The sequence below is a fragment of the Pediculus humanus genome, genomic scaffold (genome assembly GCF_000006295.1).
Source record: "Pediculus humanus corporis 1103172107499 genomic scaffold, whole genome shotgun sequence".
Lineage (NCBI taxonomy): Eukaryota > Metazoa > Arthropoda > Insecta > Psocodea > Pediculidae > Pediculus > Pediculus humanus.
Window position 1 is genome coordinate 243,073 of NW_002987115.1, and position 20,443 is coordinate 263,515.

Below are 20,443 nucleotides of genomic sequence, written 5' to 3' on the forward strand. Positions count from 1 at the left end.
ATTTGTTTTTTGGTTGAAATTTTTCAAAATTGAGTCGAGTTAAAATTATTATTATTATTATTATTATTACTATTATTGTTATTTAGTTAAGGAGCCTTAATGAAATTTTATCGGTTGGGATTATGGACAATATTAACGGATTTCAAAGTAGATAGATAATTATTTGAATTTTTTTTTTCTGGTTTGTTTAACTTGTATCATTTATGTTGTTATTATTATTATTATTATTATTATTATTATTATTATTATTATTATTTCGGGGTTTTGTTTTAAAATAATAATAATAATGAGAATGTGAAAAGTTTTTTTACAATGGCGGCAATTAAAAAAAAAAAAATTCGTTTTATTTTGAGATTCGCGTATTTTTTATTTTATTTTTCTTTATTTTGTTTTTGTTTTTATTTTTTTCCCGTCTCTTTTTGTCGATCGTTTATATTTAAAAGTGTCGATCTTGAAAACAAAACAAAAGAAAAGAAGAAATAAAAATAAAAAGAAAAGAAAAGAAATAAAAAGAAAAAGAAAAAAGGCAAGGCTTGGCGGCTTGTGTTTTGTTTTTTTTTTGTCTCTTTCTCTCCCACGCACGTCTCTCTCGTACGTACGTCTTTATGTGGATTAATTCGATGATAATGATGATGATGATTCAAGGATCGATAAATCGATCGATCGATCGATCGATGTCTACTCGTCCGTGCCAAAAGTCCAATTTTTATTTTATTTTTTTACGTTTCAGAAAAAAGAAAAAAAAGAAAAAAAGGAAAAATTTTTTTTTTTAAAAAGGATTTTCCACGGTTTTAATTTATTATTATTATTATTATTATTATTATTATTATTATTATTATTATTATTATTATTATTATTATTATTATTATTATTATTATTATTATTTGACGATTTTCCGTTTTAATTTTTATTGAAAATTGTGAAAAATCCTTTTTCAAAATAATGGAAAATAATTTAAAAAAAAAAAAAAATTTCAATCTTTTTTAAAAAAAAAAATACGTTCTAATCAATTTCTTCAGGTATTGTCAGTCACGTTGATTAATCGTTTGAAATTTTTTTAATTATTATTATTATTATTATTATTTTAAATTTCACTCGATGGAATTAGTAAAGGATTTTTTTTTACTAACGCGAATAATCATTATTAACATTTCGAATTTGTACGCATTTTTTTTTTTTTTTGTTTACGACGACAAACAACAACAACAACAACAAAGTGAAAAAGTAGCGTAAAAAGCCTTGAAGGTGTTCGCGTTAAAAAAACACTCGTTCTAATTTTTTTTTTTTTTTTTTAATTCAATCATGTTCATTGAAAATATTAATAATAATAATAATAATGATTTTAATATTTTTTTTTTATCCGTGGCCAAAATTCTAATCCCACGTAAAAAAAAAAAAAACGTAAAAATTAAAACAATTTTTAAAAAAAAAAATGTATCGGGTTTGTAATTTCAGGTTTTTCCACTTCCTCCCTTTCCTCCCCCTCCTCTTATAAGATTCCATTGTAAATTTCCGTTTCCGGAAAAAAGGATACCGAAATAATAAACAAAAAAAGAGAAAGAGATTTTATTTTTATTCTCCATTAAACAAAAATTAAAAAGTATCAAATTCTTAATTGTAATTTTATAAAAATAAAAAAAAAAAAAATTTGTTTTAGATGGCGGAAGTAGATCCAGAAACTCTCTTGGAGTGGTTGAGCATAGGCCAGGGAGATGAGAGGGATATGCAATTGATTGCTTTAGAACAACTCTGCATGCTTCTTCTCATGTCAGACAATGTGGACCGATGTTTCGAAAGGTAAATATTTTTTTTTTTTTTTTTATTTAAAATGTATTCGCGTCCGAAGACCTTTGAATAGCCAAGAAAAACCCAGTTACGTAATTCACGTGAATCGTTGTTTCACTTCCGGTAATGAATGATGACCATGATGATGATGATGATGGTGATGGTGATGGTGATGCCGCCGAAAAAAACCATTAATCTTTTAACACGTATGTCCGTTCATGATTGTTTAACAATTATGTTTGTTCGCGTGCCCGTCGTCGATGAGCTGTTTTTCTTTTTTTCCGTTAAAAGATGATACGCCACGTACGACAGAAACATTCGGACATCACAGAGCCCGACAATATCGAATGAATAAATGAATGAATGAATGAATGAGCGAAACAAACGGTAAAGCGGGGATTTTTTCATTTTTTTTCTTACCATCCGTGCATTGCACGAATGAAAAATTGTGCACGTGTTTTATTATTATTATTATTAAACTTTTTAGCATTATTATATTGACGTTGATGATGATGATGATGATGAATGTTTATTGTTTTGTTGTTTATGTTTTCTCGTGATTTTCGTGCAAAAGTTTCCAATACGCATTTTTTTTTTTTAGTTCATTTAAAATTATGGCGTTCGATATATTTATATGTATTTAATATTTTTGTTTTGTCCGTTATTTGAAACGCGTGAAAGCCCGAGGCTAATTTTGAACTTTACTTCGAATGTAAAAGAAATAATCATAATAATAATAATAAATGGTTTTTTTCGTTGAATGCTCTCGTTGTCCGTTAAAAAAAGAAAGAAAGAAAGAAGTAAAAACGTGAATAATTTTTTACACGAGTTTTAAAATTGAAATTTTTTAAAAATTCGCGGTTCAAATCCGTTTTATTTTATTTTATTTTTACTAAAAAGAGAGAGAGAGAGAGAGAGTGAGTGAGTGAGTGAGTGAGTGAGAGAGAAAATATACGTAAACAGGAAATGGTTAGTTTTTACTTTACCGGTTTTAAAAAACGAAAAAAAAAAATTTAATTTGCAATGTTTATATATTTCTCTTACTCGAAAAGCCATTGGCCGAACCCGGTCATTTATTTTATTTATTTATTTTTTTTTTGCACCGCGAATAAAACGAGAAATTTTACGGAATTATTATTATTATCATTATTTTCACATACGCGTAATAATAATAATAATAATTTTTAAACGACCTTTCTTTACCTTTGAAAGCTATCGAAAAAAAAAAAATCAACTTGAAACGTCGAGAGCTTTCGTAATGTTTTTTTCTCTTTTTAAAAATTTTAATTATTATTATTATTATTATTATTTCTACCGTGATGATGATGATGATGATGATGATGATGATGTAGAGAATGACGATGATGATGATGATGATGATGATGATGATCATTGTGATCATGTTAAGGTTTTTCATTTATTTTTTCATCTCTTATTTATTTCAAAATGTCGACGTCGTCGTCGTCGTCGTCGTCGTTGTCCGTTGATTTTTATTATTATTATTATTATTATTATCATTATTATTATGATTATTATTATTATTTCTCACCTTTTGCCTTTTTTTAAAAGAATGTTAAAATGCGGAACAATTTGAAAAGAGAGAAAAAAAAACTCATCGTTTGTGCGAATAAATTTTTTTTTTCTCTCTCTCTCTCTCTTATTCTCCGGGTGCCAATTAAAAAATACTTTAATAATAATGTGCGGGATCGTCGTAGTCGTCGTCGTCGTCGTCGTCGTCGTCGTCGTCATTTCGAATCATTAAAAAACAATGTTTTTTTTTTTACGAGTTTTTGTCGCAATAACCCCGTTACGTTAGCATGAATTGAACACAAAAAGAAAAGAAAAGAAAAGGTTGGTTAGATATTTACAATACGTTGTGTGTGTGCCACATAAACGGAACGAGTTTGTGATTAATGTGTCGATCATCACCGTCGCCATCACCGTCACCACCACCATCACCATCCCGGTAGAAAATGCTGGAAATTTTATTTTAAAAAAAAAAAAATGTTTAACGCGGTTTGATTACCTTATCAATTTGTTCCGGGGGGGAGGAGGGGGCGAAAAGGATAGAGGTAGGGAGGGAAGTTTGCCATTTGATTTTCTTTTTATTCTTCTTTGTCTTTTGTTATTTATCGTTCAGAGTGATGAATGATTCGAATGATTTTTTTCAGATAAAGAAGGATAAAATTCGGGAATATGAATAAAAATACACGTGTTTTATTCATTATTATTATTATTACTATTATTATTATTATTATTATTATTATTATTATTATTATTAAATATTTGATTTAGACGAAATTACGAGTTCAACGTATTTTATATATATATATATATATATATATATATATTTGCATCTACTTTCTATTACGTGTCGCACTTTCTAATTTTTTTTTTTTTTATTGTTTTACGTAAAATTCGTAAAAAATAATTTTTAATTTTTTCTAGTTGACTTCTTTTGAAGATTTTGTTTTCTTAAAAATTTATTATTATTATTATCACTTTTTTATTAGACCAGCGAGCGAGATTCAATGGGGAGGGGGTGGTAGACGAGGGGGTTTGTTTACGAAAGGTTCTTTAAAACTATTACCTAAAAGAAAGTTGTAAATGTCAGAAAAAAAGAAAAAAAAATTTTTCCCTCTTGAAAAATTTGAAAATTTTATTTAATTTTCAACGGTTCCGAGAGTTCGTTGACCTCTTAAAACTTTTATTAAAGAAAAAAGAAAAATGTTTGTTTGTTTGTTTGTTTGTTTTTGTTGTTGTTGTTGTTGCATTCGTTACGACGTTCGTTTGCGTGAAATTAAACGTAATTGCCAAAAAGAAAATAATTTTTTTTTTTTTTTTTTGAAATGAAAAATTCACGTTTGAGAAAAAATATATCGTTCGTTCGATCGATCGATCGATGTATCGAACGATGTATCGACGTATCGAGAATGCGAAATAACGATAATTTTAAAAATAATAATAAAATATTTATATATTTTGGTCAATATTTTTTAATAAAGGTCAAAAGCTCAAAAATGCCGGATGCGATGTATACCAGAGAGAGTGAGAGAGAGAGAGAGAGAGAGAGAGAGAGAGAGAAAGTTAAAATTGGGGTCTTTTTAAAAAAGATTCACATCTGCATTCGATTTTTTTTTTTTTTTTTTTTTTTTTTTGTAAATGCTCAATTTTTCAATTAGTTAACTTTTGCCAAATTTTTTTTTTTTTTTTTTTGGCGGCCAGTTTTGCTTTTTTTCCTTAAAGAATTTTTTTTTTTTTTTTTTCTGTTGCTGCTGCTGCTGCCGAAAATCGAATTTTAAAATCCTGTCGATGGACGAAGTGTAATAAAAAAAAAAAAAAAATTTTAAAGTGAAATTCGAATCGGTTGCGTAATAACGTAATCAGGTTGAAAATTCAGGTTTTTCTCGATTAATATTTTAATTTTTTTTTTTTTTTGTAAAGGCTCAAACGGATAAATTCCAGACTCGCGAATTTCCCCCCCCTCTCTTCTCTCCAAAAAAAAAAATCGATTTCTAATTGATTTTATCGTAATAATCGATTATCATCATCATCATCATCATCATCCGCCGTCGGTTTTTTTTAAAATTTTCGGATGTGAAAATGTCGTCGTTTTTACTTTTTCGCTTTAACGGTTACTGTTATGTCTTTATTAATGATGCCAATTACTACTGCTGCTGCTGTTGCTGCTCCTGTCGCTCCCGCCTTTCCCCTCCCGTCGCCATTTTGGAATTATCATAACATTATTAAATTTTTTTAAAAAAAAAAAAAGAAATTTCAAACAATGGAAAACTTGATTATGCATTATGGAAGTTGATGATGGAAAAAGAAAAAAAAAAAAAAAAAAAGTTTTCGCATCAAGACCGGATTGATGATTAAATCCGGTTTTTTTTTATTATCATTATTATTATCATTATCATTATTATTATCATTATCATTATTATTATTATTAATAATTTTTACAATTCCGTGAGTCGTTGCACTCTTTCTTTAATTATTATTATTTTTTTATTTTACGGCGTTGGTTGCTCTTATATAAAAGTTATGCCTCCCTCTCCGTCGTATGTGCACACAAACGAATGTTTTTATATAAAATATTTTATTATTATCGTTATTATTATCATCATCATCAATAAAAAAAAAAAAAAAAAAAAAAAGAAAATGGTTTCTTCTCGGAACGGTCGGCAATCCTTAAAAAAAAGAAAGAAAAACATTCTCACGTGCCTATAAAAAGGAGGTATCAAAGGTGTTGTTATTAATCAGATAGTCAACATGTGAATTCACCTACACTTGTTTGTTGTTTGTTTTATGCTCCGAGCTATGTTTTTGTGTGAGTGCGTGCGTTTCTATTTCCGGTTATATTTTCTTTTCTTTAATACTGCGCAATATTAAAGAGGCTGCTGATGATGATGATGATTCGGTTGTCAGATAACTTTTTTTTTTTCCCCTCCCCTCTCTACTCAAATCCTCGTAATTGTTTTTTTTTTTTTTTTTGTGTGTTTGTTTCCTTCGAATTTAAGGCGGATTTCCTTTTATAATATTTATTTATATGTGGGTATATAATGATGGCTTTGCCATTCTTATTTTTTATCGTTTGTTACTTTTTTTTTTTTTATATAAAAAAAATTTAAATTTTAAATTTTGTTTTGAATATTAACAAAAAAAAAAAAAAAAGAACGACGAAATTAAGTTCATTGCGATGAACTCGAATGATTTTTTTATACAAAGTAGTATTATTATCATCGTTGATTTTTTTGTTTTGTTTTTTTTTTTTCCAGTTGTCCACCGAGAACGTTTTTGCCTGCACTCTGTAGGATTTTCCTTGACGAGTGTGCTCCAGACAACGTGCTGGAAGTAACTGCGAGAGCCATAACCTATTACCTGGATGTGTCAGCTGAATGCACGAGGCGTATAATCGCAATCGATGGAGCGGTAAAAGCCATTTGTAATAGACTAGTCGTGTCCGATTTTAGCGAAAGAACAAGTAAAGATCTGGCAGAACAATGCATAAAGGTATTAATAAATGATAAAAACTCGCGAAACTCGACCGTTATTAATTTTATTATCATCATCATTATTATTATTATTATTATTATTATTATTATTATTATTATTATTATTATTATTATTATTATTATTATTATTATTATTATTATTATTATTATTATTATTATTATTATTATTATTATTGAAAATAGGTTTTAGAATTGATATGCGTTCGAGAAGCGGGCGCGGTTTTCGAGGGAGGAGGTCTCGGATGCGTTTTAATGTTTATCCGCGATAACGGTTGGAGGGTGCACAAAGACACTCTTCATTCTGCCATGGCTGTCGTTTCAAGATTATGTACTAAAATGGAACCTCAGGATTCTTCTCTACCTGCTTGCGTCGAAGCTTTATCAACACTACTGAAGCACGAAGATACTCATGTACGTTTTTTTTTTCCTCCGCCTCTCCCTTCCCCCTCCCCCGTTCAATTGATAAGAAAGAAAATGTTAACGTTTTCCATGAAATTAGGTTTCAGATGGAGCTCTGAGGTGTTTCGCATCTTTATCGGATAGGTTTACCCGTCGCGGAGTCGATCCGGCTCCATTAGCGGAGCACGGACTTGTCAACGAGCTTTTATCGCGGTTGTCGAATGCTGCAGGTCCTGCTGCCGTCACGAACGGACCCGGTAAATAATTTTTCAATAAAGTTTTTTTTTCTTCGCCCCTTTGGCAAAATGATGATGATGAATTGATTTTTTTTTTTTTTAAAAAGTCACTCTCGGAGCAAACACGAGTACGTCGGCTCCGGAAACAACAAAATGTTCGTCGTCCGTTTCGACCATCATTAGCTTATTATCCGCTTTGTGTAGAGGATCCCACAGCATCACCCATGATTTATTAAGATCTCAATTACCTGATGCGATTGAAAAAGCATTGCAAGGAGATGAAAGGTAAGTTTTTTTTTCACATTTCAAAGTACAAACTGATTTTTTTTTTTTTTAAAAATGAAAATTAAAAATTTTCAGGTGTTCGTTAGACTCAATGAGATTAGTCGATTTGCTTTTGATATTACTTTTCGAAGGGAGAAAAGCTTTACTACGCGCTGGTTCGTCTAGTGGTCAGTTGTTACCTAGAATGAGGAGAATGGATAGTACTGGTGAAAAGTGCCATAGGCAGCTTATTGATTGCATCAGGAGTAAGGACACGGATGCCTTAGTCGAAGCCATCGATAACGCAGGTTCGATGACGAATTTTTTTCTACCCCTTCCTCCCCCTTTTTTTTCCCCAAAAGTAATGCGATTAATATTTATCTAGGAGTAGAAGTCAATTTCATGGATGACGTCGGTCAAACGCTTCTTAATTGGGCTTCCGCGTTCGGAACGCAAGAAATGGTTGAATTTTTATGCGAAAGAGGAGCCGACGTGAACAAGGGTCAAAGGTCATCATCCCTTCATTACGCTGCTTGTTTCGGTCGTCCGGCGATAGCTAAAGTTTTACTCAGGCACGGTGCGAATCCCGATTTGAGAGACGAAGACGGTAAAACACCTTTAGACAAAGCGAGAGAAAGAATCGATGAAGGACATCGAGAAGTTGCTGCCATTTTGCAGTCGCCAGGTTCGTAAAAAAACTCGATGATCGGAAGCGAAAAGAAGAAGCACAAAGATGATTTTTTTTAAATTTAATTTAACAGGGGAATGGGTAATACCTGGCGATAAGGACAAAAAATGCGAAGCCGTCGAATCAGAAGATGTTAACGAGCCCAAAGGTGATCCGGAAATGGCACCTATTTATCTAAAAAGACTGCTTCCCGTGTTTTGCGCTACTTTTCAGAGCACGATGTTACCCTCAGTTAGGTTAGTTGATATTTTTTGCCTGATAATATCCGTCAACCGTAACCGAAATGAAAAAAAAAAAAAAAAAAAAAAAAAAAACATTAACGTAACACTTTTCGTAATAATAATAATAATAATAATAATAATAATAATAATAATAATAATAATAAATGTTTTTAATTGAACTAAGGAAAAATTTTTTTGTATTTATTACAGGAAAGCAAGTTTAAGTTTAATTAAGAAAATGGTGCATTACATTCAACCTAGTTTATTAATAGAAGCTTGTAATTCGGATGTTTCGACTCATAATTTGGGAACCATGCTCGTCGAAGTTATCGCAACCGTTCTTGATAATGAGGTAAAAAAAAAAAATAAAAAAAATTTGTTGCGCCTGATACGGTGCGCCTGATACGTTGCGCCTGATACAAAAAAACGTTAATTTGATGAACGCTTCGTGTGTGCCACGTTAATGTTCGTTCACTTTCGTCGTTTCTTAATTTGCCTATTAAAAGCGGAGGGGATATTAAACCAAAAAGTAATAATAATAATAATAATTCCCGATGATTTTCGTAAAAGAAAAGTCACCGAACGACTTTCCCATTAAATTAAATTAAAATATTCAATCCGAGGAGGTATACGAAGATGGTTGAGTAAATTTTTTTTTTTTTTTCTTTTCGTATTGAGAATTGTATTACGTAATGTTAAAAAAAAACATTGAACGGAAACATATCACCGGAAACACTTGGGGAAGGGCGGGGGGTGGCGGTGTTGGTGATGGTAATGGGGAATTCAGGGGGGGAAAAAAAAAATAAAGTATGAATATAAGCACATTCGCCCTTTTTCCAAATTAAATTTTATCATGATAAAATTGACGGGGAATGAAATTGTTTCCAGATATGTTACTGCTGGCCTGAGAATAAATGTTTACCAACAAAATTTTACTGTTGGGCACCGAAAGCAGGACCAGTCAATTTGGCCAGCCTTTTTGCTATACGTCGAGATATGCATGAAAAATACATAATATCCCGTACGGTAAACAAACCATATGTATTTTTATGTTATAGTTTTTTTTTTCTTTTTTTTTTTTTTTTCTTTTCTTTCTTTCTTTCTAATTTTTTTTTTTTTTTTTTTTCTCTAATTTTTATTATTATTATCATCTCTTTTTTTTTTTTTTTTTTTTTTCCTTTGTGGTTTGTTCAATGTTTTGTTTTTCTCTCTCTCTCTCTCTCTCTCTCTTTACTTCCACTCTTTTTTCTTGCTTTAATTTGACGTCATATATACGTACACGTGAACATCCGGAAAGTCCGTTGAATCCGAGTTTATTGATTGTTTAATTAATTATTTATTTATTTATTTATTTATTTGATTTGTCGATTTTTTTTGTTTGTTTATTTTTTATTTATTTATTTATTTTTGATTTTTGTTATGCGAAAACTAATTAAAGTCATTAATTTGTTTTTTATTCGAATTTAGAGGCTGGCACGTCGCGGTATAATCGCTAAAAATTGTACGCGACAAACGCGATAATTTGTTTGTTTGTTAACTAAATAATAATAATAATAATGATGATGATGATGATGATGACGTGAGGTTTTTTTTTGTCTAGACGTATCTTCCGTATTTAAATCGCTAATTAGAACAAAATTAAATCGATCGAATATCCGGTAGTTTGCAACATTTGAACAATTTCAAAAGTATTAAAAAAATTTTTGGAGTTGTTTGTTGAAACCCCCCACCCACCCACCCCCTATTCCTGAGATTTAATTCGAAATTACGCGCGTGTGTGTGTGTGCGCGCGTTTTATACGAATAAATTTAACGCAAGTATAGCAGGAGCAGCAGCAACAATCACAACAATAATAATAATAATAATAATTTTTTTTTTTCTATTCCGTCAATGAAAATTCGATAAAGGGGTATTGATAAAATCGATCGTTTATTATTATTATTATTATTATTATTAAATAATTTTAAAATAGGGGGGGAAGGGGAAAGAAACGGGGTTAAAAAATTTACTCAATCATCTGACTCGAGTGCTTAACTTAACATATTAAGTGTAAAAGGGGGTGTAAAATAATGGGTTTGTTCGTTTTTTTTTGTGTCTTGCCCCTCCCCCTCCACCACTCCACGCCCCCTATCCCTCCCGATTTCCTCCTCCACCACCCCACGCCCCCTACCCCTCCCGATTTCCAACTCCACGCCTCCTATTCCTCCCCCCCCTCGATTACCCCCACCACCATTACAAATTTAAACGTGTTTTTTTTTGTTTTTCTTTTAATATATAAATACTAATTTAATTAGTTTTTGAATTTTTTTTTTTTTTTTTTTTTAATCATTAAATTTAAATTTTTTACGAGCTTTTTATATTTATTATTATTATTATTATTATTATTATCATTTTTTTTTAAATTATTACCATCGAGATAATGATAATTGATTTAATTAATTTTTTTTTTTGTTTATAGGAAGATGAAGATGGTCATCTAGTCGTTTTGCAAATAATACAAGATTTGACGATAAAAGCTCAGGATATATTTCTCGATCATTTCGCTAGGTTGGGAGTTTTTTCGAAAGTTTTACAACTTGCGGGTCCGCAAGACGTCATGACGCCACCAATTAAAAAACCAGATAAAAATGTAATTTCATCATCATCATCATTATTATTATTATTATTATTTGGGGGGGGGGGTGTCGAAAGGGTTGTTAGGTTCGTTGAATGTTAATTTTTCTCTCTCTCTCTCTCTCTCTCTCGGTTGCGCAGGAAGAGACTAATCAAGAACCTGTATTAGAGGATGCCAAAGAAATTTTATCAGGGAAAGCATATCACTGGAGAGATTGGTGCATTTGTCGAGGTCGAGATTGTTTGTACATATGGTCGGATGCTGCGGCGCTGGAGCTTTCGAACGGGAGCAACGGATGGTTTCGATTTATACTCGATGGAAAATTAGCGACCATGTATTCGAGCGGTTCGCCCGAAGGTGGAAGCGACAGCTCAGGTTACCGTTTGTTTTCTCTCTCTATCTCTCTCCCTCTCACTGTCTTCCCTAAGAAAGAATTTAATTTTCATTTTTCATTTCTCTTTTATTCAGGTAAAGGAAGAAATACGGAATCTTTAACAACAGAAGGTAGGTGACGTCGAGCCGTGGGTATTTTGTAATTAAACTTATACAAGCAGACGAAAATCATTTTTTTTATTTGACATTTCAGAAAACCGAGGTGAATTTCTCGAAAAGTTGCAAAGAGCTCGAGCTCAAGTCAAACCTAATTCCGTGAGTCAACCTCTACTATCGAATCCAGGTCCGACGCGTTTGGTCGTGGGAAATTGGGCTTTGTCCAGTCGGAAGGAAGGGGAAATACACATTTTGAATTCGGATGGTCAACAGGTATTTTGATTTTATCTTTCCTTCTCATTGATTGTGTTTATGTAGGAGGCTGTGGTGGTGGTGGTGGTGGTGGTGATGGTGTATGATCGATCGATTGATCTACTTTCCCTTGACTCACGTTCGTCAGGATCATTGATTTCGTTAGATTCTTCTTCTTCTTCCTCTGGTGCATTTTAACAAAAATGTTTATTTTTTTATTTTTTTTTTTTTAAGTTTTCGTTTTCTTTTTGTTTTAATTTTATCGAGAACCGGATCTTTTTAAGTTTCTTTCAAACTCATTAGACTGACTAACTAATAAAAAAAAAAAAAAAAATTTCCTCGGGGTTTCGCTTTTCTTTTTTTTTTTCTTTTTTTTTTTTTTTCCTCTTTTTTTTTTTTTTTTTTTCTCTTACTTTTCTGCATGTGATTGACTTAAGAAGATCAATTGATGGGGCTTTTGTTTTGATTGTATAACTACGTAGAGTGTATGGTGTGGGTTCCAGCAAGCGACAATACTCCGTGAGGATCTCCCTGGGTTCATATTTGAGAGCAACAGAGGTACCAAGCACTCGTTCACCGCAGAAACATCTCTCGGTCCGGAATTTGCGGCAGGATGGAGCGGGAAGAAGGGAAAACGGCTTCGATCGAAAATTGAAGCCATCAAACAAAAGGTTTGAGCAATTCGAAATTTTGTGATTTTAATTCTCTTCCCCCTCCCCCCCCTCCCCCGATTTCCGGTTTAACGAATCCCATTTAAATTAAATTCCAGGTTAAAATTCAAGCCCAAGAGATTTACGATAAATATTTTAAAGTTGCTCAAGCTCAACCTCGGGGTGTCGTCGCCAAATTGGGGAACATCGTGGCTCAAATCGAACGGGCTTGTCAAAAGCAACACACGAATTTCAGAGATGGAAGCACTTGGCGGGAAATTTTAAAAGTAAAAAAACTTTTTAAATTTTTTCAATTTCTTTTCCTACTTGACACTTTTTTTTTTATTTGTTTTTCGTCTTTGTTTCAAGTCGGCACTCGATGAATTATCCCAATTATTATCGGAGGAAGGAGTCGTATCTGCTTACGAATTACACAGTTCGGGTTTGGTTCAAGCTTTACTCTCGCTATTGTCCACGGGTCCGTGGGACGAAGGTCAAAAAAGTAACAAAACGTCCAAACTTCAAAAGCAAAGGGTTAGAGTTTTTAAAAATTGTTTCAAAGAAAAAGATGGAGAAAATGGAAGCATAAACGCGGGAATGATATTAGTTCACAAACTCATATCCGTTTTAGAATCAATTGAAAAGTTACCAGTTTATTTGTACGATACGCCCGGCTCTGGATACGGATTACAGGTAATAAGAACTTGACAGGTTTGACAATGAATTTTTTTTTTTATTTACTCACTTATTTGCTTATTTGCAATTATTTTAGATTTTAACTAGAAGACTTCGATTTAGATTAGAAAAAGGTGCGGGAGAATCATCTCTTATAGATAGAACGGGTAGAGGATTGAAAATGGAACCGTTGAGCACTGTGATGCAATTGGAAAAATACTTGTTGAAAATGGTTGCTAAACAATGGTACGACTACGATAGGAGCACATTTTCATTCGTTAGAAAATTAAAAGAAACGAATCAAATGATTCATTTCAAACATCAAACGGATTTCGATGAAAATGGTGTCATTTATTGGATAGGAACGAACGGAAAGTAAGTTTAGCTTTTCCATTTGATTTATATGTAATCTCCGATTTGTGTTTTAAAAAAAAAAAATTTTTCTTATTTTACAAGAACGAGTTCGGAATGGGTTAATCCTGCTCAATACGGGTTAGTCATGGTGACGTCATCGGACGGCAGAAATTTACCCTACGGAAGATTGGAAGACATTCTCAGCAGGGATTCGTCGGCTTTGAATTGTCATACGAATGACGATAGGAAAGCGTGGTTTGCCATCGATTTGGGTTTGTGGTTGATTCCGAGTTGTTATACAATCAGACACGCTCGCGGTTACGGTAGATCAGCTTTAAGAAATTGGTTGTTTCAAGTAATTATCATTATTATTATTGTTTTTTTTCCGAATGGTCAATAGAGTTCGATTTAAATTTTTAAAAAAAAATAAAAATTGTTATATTTTCAGGTTTCAAAAGATGGCGTGAATTGGACCACTCTTTACACTCATACGGATGACACGTCGTTGAACGAACCCGGAAGTACAGCTTCTTGGCCTTTAGATCCTCCTTTGGACGAGACTCAGGGTTGGAGACACGTCAGACTACAGCAGACGGGGAAAAACGCATCCGGTCAAGCTCATTATCTTAGCTTATCGGGATTCGAAGTTTACGGAATGGTTACGGGTGTTTGCGAAGATTTAGGTTTTTTCATTTTTTTTGATTTTTTTTTTTTGTTTTTGTCTCGTCGTTAAATTGTAAAATTTAATCGTTATTGTCTGCACGCAGGTAAAGCTGCTAAAGAAGCGGAAGCTAATCTTCGGCGACAAAGAAGATTGCTGAGGAATCAAATTCTCAAGCATTTAGTTGTTGGTGCTCGAGTCGTTCGCGGTTTAGATTGGAAATGGCGCGATCAAGATGGTCCCCCGCCGGGAGAAGGAACGGTTAGCGGAGAACTTCACGACGGTGAGTAATAGTATTATTATTATTATTATTATTTACATAAACATTAAACGTGAATCAATCGAAAATTATTTTAAAAAATTTTTTTTTTTTTTTTCTAAATGAAATTTAGGTTGGATTGACGTCACTTGGGATCACGGGGGTAGTAATTCTTATCGTATGGGTGCAGAGGGCAAATATGATTTGCGTCTTTCTGTAATGTCGGAATCGGATTCTAATTTTGTTCCTGTTTCTTCATCGAAACCTGTTGTCCCTTCAGGTACGCTCGACTTACTTTTACAATAATTAATTTTTTTTTTTTTTTTTTGTAACTTTTACCGTAATTTTGATTTATGTATGTATCAGGTAAAGCCAAGAGCGAAGGGAAAACAAGCGTTCTCACGAGTAGAAAATCTAGCTCAACACCCAGCTTACCGGATGCAACCGAGAGTCATTCGAAAACATCCGTCGCTAGCACCGATCAAGCTGCTTCCGCCGATAATCTGGCAGCTAAACAAGCAGCCGAAGCGATCGCTGATAGCGTTCTTTCCATAGCCAGAGCCGAAGCTAAAGTTGCCATTGCCGGTGAGTCATCATTTTACTTGAAGAACATTTTACTTCTTTTTTTTTTTAGGCAACAGACATCTCATTTTTCGAAAATTTTTTCTTTTTTTTTTTAGGCAACAAAAAAAATAACAGCACTCCCGGAAGTGAATTATCCGTGGTTGTTCATACCTTGCGGGGACCTCATCATGATCTCTCTTCAATATCTTCGGCAGGATCTAGTGATCTCGCAACAATCGTTGAAACTCTTACCTTAGATACAAAATCTAATTACGTCGGTATGTCGTTGTGTCGTTTATACAATACTTAAGGTATTTTTGACTTTACGTACTTATAAATTGCGTTTGAATTCAGTTGGTGGCACCAGCAATCAACAAGTCAAGCGTCAAAGTTCTTGCAGCGATGAAATACAAACGAACAACACTACCAATACTTATAATAACGGAAACAAGGGGAACGTTGAAGCGACCGTCGGGAAAACTAATTTGCTCGTTTCATCGAATGCTTTGTCGAACAGTTCGGTGTTGAACAAGAGCTTTTATTGTCCGTCTCGAACGAATAAGGTTTGTGAAAAAGGAAAATCTGTTGAACGGATGATGGCGAACGCTTGAGCGAATGGAATTTTAGTTAATTTTTTTTTTTATGATTAAAAAGATGTCTTCGTCGAATCCACCACCCGGAGAAGTTCACACCCTGCTTTCGGCGGAAACCATCGAAGTTTTCGATAAAATGCGTGAAGGACAAGATTTGCTGAGAAATAACACCAACAGTTTTCTGTCGGGATTAATGGCTGCTAATTTAACTCCTTGCGTTCGCATAAGCGTCACCGGTGGCGAAAGTGATAACGTGTCCGATGAAAGAGCCATAAGAATCAAAAATCGTCATCAACCGATACAACCTTCCGTTACCAACGCGGGAGCAGAAAGTGTCAATACGAAAAGAGATAAAGAAAACAAGGATAATAAGGATAAGGATAAGGATAAAGATAAAGATAAAGACAAGGACAAAGACAAAGATAGAAAAGATGGAAACAACAGCGTTGTCGTCACGAATCCGATGAGCGTTAGCGTACCGAATTTGACATCCGGAAATAATACGATTGAAAACACCGGAACGACCGGACTTTTGGAAACTTTTGCCGCCATGGCGCGAAGGAGAACTTTAGGTAGGAAACTTTTTTTTTTTTTTTGAACTTCCGCTCTCTTCGATCAGGTTTAATTTTTTATTTTTTATTTTTTTTTGTGAAATTTTGTAGGATCCGTTGCGGGTAATACTAGCGTTGTAAATGATAATCAAACTGTGATCTCGACCAATTCAAGTGCAAATAACACAAATTCTACGAATCATAGGAATTCAATGTTTCCCCGGGGTCCATCCTCCGTTTCCAGCCTCGTACGTTTAGCTTTATCGCCGAATTTTCCGGGTGAGTTTCCTGATTCGCGTAATTTGACAAAAAAAAAAAAAAAGTTTTGTTTATGCTTATACGTTGCGAAAATTTTTTCCCAGGCGGATTACTCAGCACCGCTCAAAGTTACCCCAGCTTGACTTCATCCGGACCCACGGGAACAGGTACATGCGTATCGACTACCGCTGGAACGGGACCTTGCTTGAGCCAGGCTTTAACAATGAGTTTAACGTCGACATCTAGTGAGAGCGAGCAGGTTAGCTTCGAGGTAATCTTGGAATTTCCTCAGTTGAAATCGTTCTTTCTTTCCCCCCCCCCTAAATTTAAATTCTGATTGAAGAAGAAGAAATGATAATGATAATTTAATTTGTGCGTAGGATTTCCTGGACAGCTGTCGTGCTCCAACACTTTTAGCAGAGCTCGATGATGATGACATGCCCGATGATAATGATGAAAACGATGACAACGATGATGAAAACGAAGATGATGATTATGAAGAAGTGACAGTGAGCAGGAATTTGTTGGCATTTATGGTTGGTATATGATGACCAGCGCAACTTGCTTTAAAAAAAAAAAAATATTATTGATTGTATAACGATTTTCGAATTGAAAAAAAATTCCAGGAAGAAGAAACGTTTGATACGAGAAACACGGGAGGAAAAAGAAGGAGTTGGGACGACGAATACATATTAAAACGTCAATTCTCCGCTCTTATCCCCGCATTCGATCCCAGACCCGGAAGAACAAACGTGAATCAAACGACCGATTTGGAAATACCTGCACCGGGACTTGCGAGCGAAGCAACCACGTCAACGGAAACCTGTTTAACAACTCAACCGAAACTTCAATTGATTTTAAGGGGTCCAAATTTACCTGGAGTGCGTACCATTTTTTTTTCTTCTTTCTTCTTTCTTATTCTTCTTATTCGTAACCGAAAACTAAAAAAAAATTTTTTTAGGTTCAAGATGTCGAAATTGAATTGAAAGATCCTAAATGGACGATATTTATGGCTGTACAAGAGCTTATTCAAGCCGTCGATTTGGGTAGTAGGCAAGAAAAATTAAGAAGAATATGGGAGCCCACGTATACGTAAGGATAAATTCAAACAATTATCAATAAGAAAAAAAAGGGGATCTCTCTGTATCTAATAATAACCGAAATCCACTTTTTTTTTTTTTTTTTTTTCCTTTTAGGATTATCTATCGCGAAATAAAAGAAGAAGAAAGTGAAATTAATAGCGTTGTTACTCCCGTGGTCACACTATATTCGAGGCACGGTAAAAATTCGGGATTATTTTCAAGTTTGTTGTCTCCTCAAACTCCCGTTTCTCCGAGCATGAGTTGTACCGTCGAAGACGTTCTTCATTTGCTTCGTCATTTATTCGTTATAATGACGTATAGAGACGAAGCCATGTGCAATATTTTAGACGGTACGTATTTTATTATTTAATTCTTTTGCTAAACTTGAGAAGAATAAATTTTCCCATAAGGTAAACGTGGGTATTTTATTTCTTTTTTTCCGCTAAAAAAAAGAATCAGACGAAATTTTGCATCCCGACGAATTCACGAGTAAAAAGATCACGAATAAACTCTTGCAACAAATTCAAGATCCCCTCGTTTTATCATCGGGAGCTTTGCCGACTTGGTGCGAAGAATTGAATCATTCGTGTCCGTTTTTGTTTCCTTTTGAAACTCGTCAACTTTATTTCAGTTGTACGGCATTCGGAGCATCGAGGTAAGTGTGAAAGAACGCTCGACCCTCCTTTGCATTTTCTTCCTTCTCTTTTAATTTTATTATTATTATTATAATTATTATTATTATTGAAACTCAGGTCCATCGTATGGTTGCAAACTCAAAGGGACGTGACATTGGAAAGGCAGCGAACGCCGGGATTATCACCCAGGAGAGATGATCCCCACGAATTCCGCGTGGGTAGATTAAAACACGAACGGGTTAAAGTTCCTCGTGGAGAAAAATTACTTGATTGGGCAATTCAAGTGATGAAAATTCACGCCGATAGAAAAAGTATTTTGGAGGTGAATGTTTGATTGATTGACTGATTGATTGATTGATTTTTTTTTACAATGGCAAAGTATTAACTTTAATTTTTTTTTTTTTTAATAGGTGGAGTTTCAGGGAGAAGAGGGAACTGGTCTGGGTCCGACATTGGAATTTTACGCTTTAGTTGCCGCCGAACTTCAAAGAAAAGATCTCGGAATGTGGCTTTGCGACGATGACGTCAATACGAGTAATTTAGATTCCGATATATCGATCGATCTTGGAGAAGGAATGAAACCTCCGGTAAGTTTCGATTATCTTTAGAAAACTTTTGAAACGTGATGGAAATTTATGATGGTTGATATGCGTGTTGCAGGGCTATTACGTTCGAAGATCTTCGGGTTTATTTCCGGCACCTTTGCCTCAGGATTCTCCTGCCTGTGATAGAGCTTGTACATACTTTTGGTTCCTCGGAGTTTTTTTGGCTAAGGTATGAACACCGGACAATTGATTGAAATTGTTGTTGTTGTCGTTGTTGTTGTTTCGACCCGTGAAATCCATTCTTTTTTTTTTCTTTAAGGTATTGCAAGATAACCGTTTGGTCGATCTACCACTGTCGACGCCATTTTTAAAACTCATGTGTCACGGCGAGATACATAATAACGTCAATGAAAGGATCGGCCTGTTACCCGGTACGAATTCGTGTAAGAAATCCATAGATGACGATTTGATGGTTTCGTCTTATATATCGGAAGAAAGCGAAAAAGATTGGGATTCGGATCCGTTGAAAGGACATCCGGACGATTCGAAACCATGGTAAAGGAAAACGTTTTCCGAGTTTCGTTCCCCGCCGCCCCCTCCCGAATGTGTTCATTTTTTTTTTTTTTCTAATTTTTGTGTTGCTCGCAGGTTTTCCGGAATATTAAATTGCGAAGATTTAACAGAAGTGGATCCGGTGAGGGGTAGATTTCTAAGACAGATACAATCTCTCATAGCACGAAAATCACGAATAGCTCAAGACAATACATTAAGTCCGGAAGCTCGAGCTCATCAAATACAAAATTTAGCTTTAGTTTCCTCTTCCGGTCCCGTCGTTCGTCTCGAAGATTTAGCCATAACTTTTACTTACTTGCCTTCATCTCAAGTTTTTGGTTTTTCCGCCGCCGAATTAACTCCCGGCAGTTGCGACAAAGAGGTAAATTTCCCCGCCGCCCCCCCTTCCTTCATCTCGAGGTGAAAAAAGGTACGGATGGCACGTCAATCGTTTTCTTTCTTCCTTTTTGTTTTTCAGGTCACGATGGAAAACGTTGAAGAATACAGCGATTTGACCACTGCTTTTTGCTTAGAAAAAGGAATCACGAGACAGCTCAACGCATTTCATTCCGGTTTTAATAAAGTTTTCCCGATAACGAAATTAAAAGCTTTCAGTCCGGATGAAGTACGAATAATGCTTTGCGGTGATCAAAATCCTCACTGGACAAGAGAAGACGTTCTTAATTACACGGAACCTAAATTGGGATACACGAGAGACAGGTAGGTGGGGGGGGGGGGGACACAAAATTTTTCCGGCTTTTCAACAATCGAAAGTTTAATAACGAATCCCTTTTTTTTTTTTTTTTCATTCGTTTCAGTCCGGGATTTTTGAGATTCGTCAACGTTCTCGTTAAAATGTCAGCAGACGAAAGGAAAGCATTCCTTCAATTCACGACGGGATGTTCTTCGTTGCCACCGGGAGGTTTGGCCAATTTATATCCTCGTTTAACCGTCGTGAGAAAAGTCGATGCAGGAGAAGGTTCGTATCCCTCGGTGAACACTTGCGTACATTATCTCAAACTCCCCGATTATCCCACCGAGGAATTATTAAGGGAAAGACTTTTGGCAGCTACAAGAGAAAAGGGATTCCATTTAAATTAA

The 20,443-nt window shown here is 34.2% G+C and overlaps 1 protein-coding gene across 1 annotated transcript; it reads left to right on the plus strand.

The window, feature by feature from the left end:
• Positions 1-1,657: 1,657 nt before the first annotated feature.
• Positions 1,658-20,443, plus strand: Phum_PHUM154190 (hect E3 ubiquitin ligase, putative; the record flags this gene model as incomplete). Its single annotated transcript, XM_002424762.1, has 38 exons — positions 1,658-1,797; positions 6,564-6,798; positions 6,984-7,211; positions 7,300-7,456; positions 7,543-7,720; positions 7,796-8,007; positions 8,085-8,384; positions 8,461-8,623; positions 8,819-8,960; positions 11,067-11,237; positions 11,363-11,597; positions 11,809-11,984; positions 12,446-12,634; positions 12,733-12,900; positions 12,983-13,306; positions 13,386-13,663; positions 13,745-13,997; positions 14,091-14,325; positions 14,410-14,586; positions 14,696-14,842; positions 14,929-15,147; positions 15,243-15,404; positions 15,481-15,689; positions 15,781-16,291; positions 16,382-16,549; positions 16,633-16,799; positions 16,909-17,064; positions 17,155-17,409; positions 17,490-17,620; positions 17,725-17,960; positions 18,070-18,265; positions 18,363-18,567; positions 18,656-18,832; positions 18,906-19,019; positions 19,110-19,345; positions 19,439-19,724; positions 19,821-20,062; positions 20,161-20,443. The coding sequence occupies 38 exons, from the start codon at positions 1,658-1,660 to the stop codon at positions 20,441-20,443; spliced, it is 8,061 nt and encodes a 2,686-aa protein (XP_002424807.1).